Source organism: Carassius gibelio, chromosome B14 (assembly GCF_023724105.1).
Source record: "Carassius gibelio isolate Cgi1373 ecotype wild population from Czech Republic chromosome B14, carGib1.2-hapl.c, whole genome shotgun sequence".
Classification (NCBI taxonomy): domain Eukaryota; kingdom Metazoa; phylum Chordata; class Actinopteri; order Cypriniformes; family Cyprinidae; genus Carassius; species Carassius gibelio.
Window position 1 is genome coordinate 23,119,174 of NC_068409.1, and position 7,826 is coordinate 23,126,999.

The 7,826-nt window shown below is 36.9% G+C and overlaps 1 protein-coding gene across 4 annotated transcripts in view; it reads right to left on the reverse strand.

Annotated features, from left to right (window-relative positions):
* LOC127971786 (glutamate receptor 1-like) overlaps positions 1 to 7,826 on the reverse strand; it is a 75,671-nt gene that overhangs the window by 22,497 nt on the left and 45,348 nt on the right. For all 4 annotated transcript variants that reach the window (XR_008156920.1, XR_008156921.1, XM_052575012.1 and 1 more), the window contains exon 11: positions 7,583 to 7,826. This exon is cut by the window's right edge and continues 190 nt beyond it. Coding sequence is in view for 2 of the 4 variants with exons in the window: in XM_052575012.1 (XP_052430972.1) it covers positions 7,583 to 7,826 (244 nt within the window). In the remaining 2 variants the exon portion in view is untranslated. The remainder of the gene's footprint in view (positions 1 to 7,582) is intronic.

The window sequence follows — 7,826 nt, forward strand, 5'->3', positions numbered from 1 at the left end:
TGAGTAGAACAATATTTTTACCCTGTACAAATGTAATCACTGTAGCAGGTGTGCTGTGGGCCACTAGAGTGCGGGTGTGTGTGTTGGTGTAATGACACAAAATGACGTTTGATCTGCCATTGTGGGCAGGGTGCTGGGAGGTATGGAATAGATCCTTGTCCTGTGAGAGCCATCAACAGTGTAACAGGATCCATCAACCACTCAACAGCTAGATCTGTACTTGTTCTTAGTACAGATCACCTGAACCGACCTGCTGTGCGCTTCTGGAACATAGATGAACAAAAAGAGCCAAGTGACGGAAGTACAGCAGAGCTCAGAGGAGAAAACCAAGAATGACACAATGCTCTGGGACTGAAAGCATGTCATTTCTTTCTGGGAGTTGCGGGGGATTCCTGCCAGAATCAATGAATCATGAAGTCACTAGGCAGATTTAGAAAAATGTACATTTGTGAATCTTAAAACTTAACTTTCATAACAAGTTTTTGAAAATCATCAATCAATCATACTGTAGTTCCTGTGCCACATTGTTACAGGATGTTTCTATTTAAAATAAATGCTCTCAAATATATGTTCTTTTGAACATATTCATAAAGGAATCCTAAAAATTTCATGAAAATATTAAGCTGCACAGCTGTTTTCAAAACGTATAATAAAGTAAATGTAATATAAATAAGCACCAACGCAATACAGAATAACAGAAAGACATTTGACTGCTAAAAGTTCATCTTTGCATCACAGGAATAAATTACATTTTATTGTATATTTAATAATATACATATTTTTATTTTAAACTGTAATAATGTTTTACAATATTAGTAAAAAAATATTTTTACTACTTATTTTTGTGGTAAAGGGTCACATATTACATAAATATTATATATCTATGTATATACCCCCATATTATTGTGTGTGTGTGTTTATGTATATATATTTATATATATTTATATATATATATATATATATATATATATATATATATATATATATATATATATATATATATATATATATATATATATATATATATATATATATACACTCATCTAAAACCAAGGATTATTAGGAACACCATACTAATACTGCGTTTGACCCCCTTTCGCCTTCGGAACTGCCTTAAATCTACGTGGCATTGATTCAACAAGGTGCTGAAAGCATTCTTTAGAAATGTTGGCCCATATTGATAGGATAGCATCTTGCAGTTGATGGATCTTTGTGGGATGCACATGCAGGGCACGAAGCTCCCATTCCACCACATCCCAAAGATGCTTTATTGGGTTGAGATCTGGTGACTGTGGGGCTATTTTAGTACAGTGAACTCATCGTCATGTTCAAGAAACCAATTTGAAATTATTCAAGCTTTGTGACATGGTGCATTATCCTGCTGGAAGTAGCCATCAGAGGATGGGTACATGGTGGTCATAAAGGGATGGACATGGTCAGAAACAATGCTCAGGTAGGCCGTGGCATTTAAACGATGCCCAATTGGCAATAAGGGGCCTAAAGTGTGCCAAGAAAACATCCCCCACACCATTACATCACCACCACCAGCCTGCACAGTGGTAACAAGGCATGATGGATCCATGTTCTCATTCTGTTTACGCCAAATTCTGACTCTACCATCTGAATGTCTCAACAGAAATCATCAGAGACTCATCAGACCAGGCAACATTTTTCCAGTCTTCAACTGTCCAATTTTGGTGAGCTCGTGCAAATTGTAGCCTCTTTTTCCTATTTGTAGTGGAGATGAGTGGTACCCGGTGGGGTCTTCTGCTGTTGTAGCCCATCCGCCTAAAGGTTGTGCATGTTGTGGCTTCACAAATGCTTTGCTGCATACCTCGGTTGTAACGAGTGGTTATTTCAGTCAAAGTTGCTCTTCTATCAGCTTGAATCAGTTGGCCCATTCTCCTCTGACCTCTAGCATCAACAAGGCATTTTCGCCAACACAGGACTGCCGCATACTGGATGTTTTTCCCTTTTCACACCATTCTTTGTAAACCCTACAAGTGGCTGTGCATGAAAATCCCAGTAAATGAGCAGACTGTGAAATACTCAGACCGGCCCGTCTGTCACCAGCAACCATGCCACGCTCAAAATTGCTTAAATCACCTTTCTTTCCCATTCTGACATTCAGTTTGGAGTTCAGGAGATTGTCTTGACCAGGACCACACCCCTAAATGCATTGAAGCAGCTGCCATGTGATTGGTTGATTAGATAATTGCATTTATGAGAAATTGAACAGGTATTCCTAATAATCCTTTGGTTGAGCATATATATATATATATATATATATATATATATATATATATATATATATATATTTTGTTATGCACAAAATTCAATATTGAATTCAAAAGTAGTGTATTGCCCACTTTTATTTTAAAAGTACTGCTATATGGACAAAAGTGCAATAAAATTTGGTTGCAAACACTCTAAACAAAATAAGCTGTTTTTTTACAGCAGTATTCCTTTTACATAGTAATAGTTAAAATATTTTCGGTAAATCTCAACTTAAATATTAATGTAATCAAATGAAATATAAAACCAAAGCTATTTGCTACTGTGGGCGGCTGTTTCCAACTTACAATTTTTATAGAAATTATTTAATAGTATATATTGAAAAACAAGTTATGTTCAGAGTTGAGAGCCTCTATCATAACAATTTAATAGGCTCCTTCCATGTAGAGACCAACAATCCTGCGGGACTATCTCGGGACCCAACGCAGCAGAGTGCGGCGTGGGACAACACTAGATGGGCGAATGCGTAGAGACTCGTGTGTGTGTGCGGGATACAGGATAATTAAATGATTTTTTATTACAACTAATTTAAGATAGAAATGATTAACATGCACAAGTATAGGCAGTTTCTATTCATAACATGTGTTTGCCGCATTGAGCAATGTAGACAATCACAGGCATATCTGTTGAATTCAGGAACACGATGGCCAATCAAAGGTGTTTAAGTTAGAATCCACTCACTGCTCAAAAGTTCTCGTGCAGTCCAGGAATTTGCATGCTCAATTCCTCTCATTATAACACATGAAGTGTAGACATTATGGAAGATTCATTGTGCATATACTAAAGTTATAACATAGCTTTATGAGATTGTGATGAACTGAGACGCATCTTTTTAGTGAAAATAATCAGTGCTTGCATTCTGCCATGCCAAACCATGCACGTAGCAGCCCATGCTTACTTTTCTGTTGAGTGCGAGAAGAGAAGAGAAGAGAAGAGAAGAGAAGAGAAGAGAAGAGAAGAGAAGAGAAGAGAAGAGAAGAGAAGAGAAGAGAAGAGAAGGGAAGGACAATGTAACAGTAAGATATGAGATTGTGGGCACCTGTGTCTGAAGAGATAAACATTATCTTGAGTGGCTTGCATAAATTATGCCTGATGGGGAGGTTTGAGTGACAGGTCTGACATTTGAACAGGGATTTTTTTCTTCCGAAGAATAAATAGCACATGAAGGGGCAAACCATAGTCTGATGCTCGTGCGGCCAGACCACTAACAATTCAAACTATCAGCGTTCATTAGACAGAAGGACTAAGTGTGTAAATTCAAATGCAGATGATCACAGAGAGAAGAAGCTCTGATAACCCGTGATTAAAGAAGCATAATGGAAGTTGTTAATGCTGCTGCTGCAGTCGCTCCATCATCCACTCTCTCCTCTCATTACTAATTAAATGTCATCACACAAACAGAATCGTGAATATCCAGTCACGCATGGCTACTCATAAAGCAGCGTCTGAGGTGACGTGTTCAAGATGGCGAAACATGTTCACCCGCAATGCAGACACCATCCACATCCTGTCCTTACTTGTTTATAGAACTTCAGTGACACGGAGAGAGAAGGTATAATCACTACAACATTGTCGATTGCACTCGGCAGAGTCTGAGTCACGGCAAGAAATGACAGGGAGAAATGACACGGTCTAATTAAGATCCTCTGAAGCCTCTCTGCGCCCCATCACAGGAGACATCCACAGGAAAGCAGCGTGCTGCTCTCCCTCACACCGCTGACATTTCAACACCACTGCTGAGACAGAACAATCAATTCATACAGGAGCTCACAGAGACATACCCTGGCTGTAGGTTCTGAAATGCTGGATGACAGAATAATAAGATTTAGTAAGATTTTAATAAGATTTTCAGACAGATAAGATTTATCACTGTGAATCAGTACAGGTTAAGGTCATTTTCCATACCAACAAAGCAAAGTACTTTACATGATTGTATTTAACTGATGAGAAAGAGCTAGCCTTGTGGTGGCAATTGAGATTGATATAAATGTATATATAAACCTGGACCACAAAAACATCTGTCATAACAGTTAATTTTATGAAACTGAGATGTATACATCATCTGAAAGCTGAATGAATATGCTTCTCATTGATGTATGGTGTGTTATGAAATGACAATATTTGGCCGAGATATGGCTATTTATGCATCTGGAAGGGTCCAAAGAATCAAAATATTGAGTAAATTGTCTTTAAAGCTCTCCAGATGAATTTCTTATCAATGTATATTACTAATCAAAAATTATAATTACAATGTATTTTTGGCTATTTCTAAAAACATACCCGTGCTACTTCCCGTGTTATTTCCCATGCTTAATGCTATCTAAATGCATTTAATACATCCTTGCTAAATAAAAGTATTATTTCTCTCTCTCTCTCTCTCTCTCTCTCTCTCTCTCTCTCTCTCTATATATATATATATATATATATATCTCATATATAGCATTTATATTTTAAATATATAGCAAAGATGCATTAAATTGATCAGGAGTGACAGTAAACACTTTTACACTGTTAAAAAATGATAAAAAGGAATTATATTAAAATATATTAAAAAAGAAAACAGCTATTTTAAATTGTAATAATATTTCAGTTTCACAATGTTAATTGATGAAGCCTTAGAATAATATAATTATTTCAAAAACATGAATATAATGATCATAACAGAACAACTACAGAGGAAGGAGGCTTGCAATACTATTGTGGTTCTGCAAAAGTATAATTTGTTCATATCACACTGGTAACCAAAGTGACAGCATGATGCTGTGGACATCCTACCATTAAGCCAGCACAAACTAGCTTCTGTAGGACAGTCAATTTAACAGCATTAGGATTTAACAATTTATAAAGATTAATTAACACACTGCTTTTGCTCTCATTCTTGTAGTCAAATCAGGTATCAACTAAAGGCAGGAATGACATAATAATAATATTAACAGCAAAAAATTAGTACATATGGTAAGCAAAGTGCATGATGATATACAACTGCAGGCACTGCTGAACATAAACCTACGCTAAAAGGTGTGAAAGATGTTACCTGTGAAACTGAACTCATGATTTACTCATCACAGCTCAGATTCTTAATGACTCCCTGCCAACATACCCATTTGTAATTATGCTTATAGTAGTAATTGTCCCCTCCAAAAAAGGAAGGGTGCAATTATTGCTTTGTTGATGGAATGACATTCACAGGCAAACCTGGAAAAAACATCATATGAGCTCTGTTCCAAATCACAATGACCTTCCTAAAAAGTGAATTGCTTTATGTCAGACTCCTCACATAAAGCGCACAGCAGACTCAAGCAATTCAAACAGAATTTAGCATTTGCCTGTTCCTAAACTAACAGTGATATGCATAATCTTGAAAATTAATTTTCAACTGCACTGAACAGTTTCTATACTGTAGGTAATTTTCAATAATGAATGATATGCTTTCATTTATAATAACTGCTTCTCCCAAGTCTCCCCATTGGCTGAGCTTGTTGCAATGCATTCTAGGATTCAATATTCAATACAATAGATTAATTTAGTCTGAAAGTAGAAGAAATTAGAAAGCTTAATTGAGTTGCCTACCATTTAGAACAGCTTATGATTCTCAGAGGAGAATGATGACAGAGAAAGTTACATATACCTTGAATAAAAGTCACTCAATAAGTAATAAAACAGACATATATCAACCACGACCACACATTTATAACTTTATTTTTAAAAGAGGCTAACATATCAGATAGACATTTAATTATATTGCATAACCTGGAATCTAGTATATCCATCTGTAATATTAGCTTTAGGCATCAACTAGACTTAAATGTGTTGCCTACAGGTGTGAAAGCTGTCTGGTGCCTGAACACAGCCGCTGACATTTCTCTCTGAGACCTACTGCACTGTTTCTCCCTGTGCCATTAAAACCCACAGCCATTGACCTCATGTTGCCAGCTTCACCCCCTATTAATTAGGATTTTAATTGGAGACCTTTGAGAGTCCAGCAACTGCGTAGAGAGAGACACTTCATCTCTGAGTAAAAGGCTCAGATGTAGCATTCACAGCACTTTAATCTGCCTTTCAAAGAGCTGCTGCCTTCCTCTCATTAGCCAGTACTGTGGCATTAGGTTTGTGTCCAGTCCAAGTGGATGTGCAGCTCTATCTGATCTTCAGAAATACTGCCATGTACCACAAATTACTGAACTACAAACACCACTCAGTAATCTGCCAAGAGCCACACAACAGCACCGCTGAGAAATAACTACACCCCAAACATTTAAGAAACATTTGAACATATTCAGCATGAGAATCTACAGGATTGCTGTGAACTGTTGCATCATTCAAAACTGAAATCGATCAGTAATAAAATGAAACTAACCATGCAATGGTTTAGCAGAGTAAGCTAGAAAAATAAACTGCTCATAAACAAATTAAAGTAACATACTTCCCATGTCTTGTTCTGCTGGTGTCAAATGCTGTGTGCCCAATCAAACTTTATTGTATTTTGCTGCAAATTCATCCGTCACTTGGTAAAAGTCAAATTAAATGAATGCCAACATGGACAGATTGCATGTTATGCCCATCAAACTGGCCATGAAGAACCCTTGGCAAAGTAAAAATAAACAAATAAATAAATACAACCCAAATAACACTGAATAGAAATTAATTTGCAATGAGCACAAACTGATTTGCATGGAAGTCCATTTCCATCAGTGAATAAAAAATAAAAATGTTAAATGCAACTTTTTATGAGAATTGAGATGTAAATGTTTCATTTAAACCATAAGTGAACTGAGATGTAAATTCGCAAGTGGAAATTCTAAAGTCAGAATTGTGAGATACAAATTTGCATTTGCGAGAAAAATTCAGAATTGTGAGTTTTTATCTTGCAATTCTGACTTTTAACTCTCAAGTGTGATTTCATATGCAATTTTGTGAAAAAAAGTCAGAATTGCAAGTTCATATCCCACAATTCATACAGTTTTTCTCTGAAATGTGAGTTTATATCTCACAATTGTGACTTTATAACTCCCAATTGTGAATTTAAATCTCACAGTTCAGAGATAAAAAAGTCAGAATTGTGAGATAAAATAAAAGCCATTACCTTTTACATTTTTTATTCAGTGGTGGAAACGACCTTCCATAGTTTTGCGCATGAACCCATCAAAGTTTAGAATCTAAATAAATGTTTTCAATTTTGCAGACAATTTTTGTTCATGATTGTTGAGTCACCACTTTATGTCCAACATGAAACCCTGAAGCAAAACCAGTTGCAAAAACCCTGAACAAAAACAAAGTGGCATCTCACCTGGGGGAAATATCACAGCCCTGCTGCATGAAAGCTCCCAGTGAGAACCAGAGACTGTTGAAGATGCCAAACTCGTTGGTCTGCTCCTGACTCTGCTGGTTCTGGTTCTGCTGGCCCTGACCCGGTTGAGCGGACGAGGAGGAGGGTTGGTTAGGGTTCTGCTCTGCTCCTTCCTCGCAGTCATCTGCGTGCCACTCGTAGGGACTGAAGCGGCTGACTAGGAAAAGGACCACGCTCACACCGA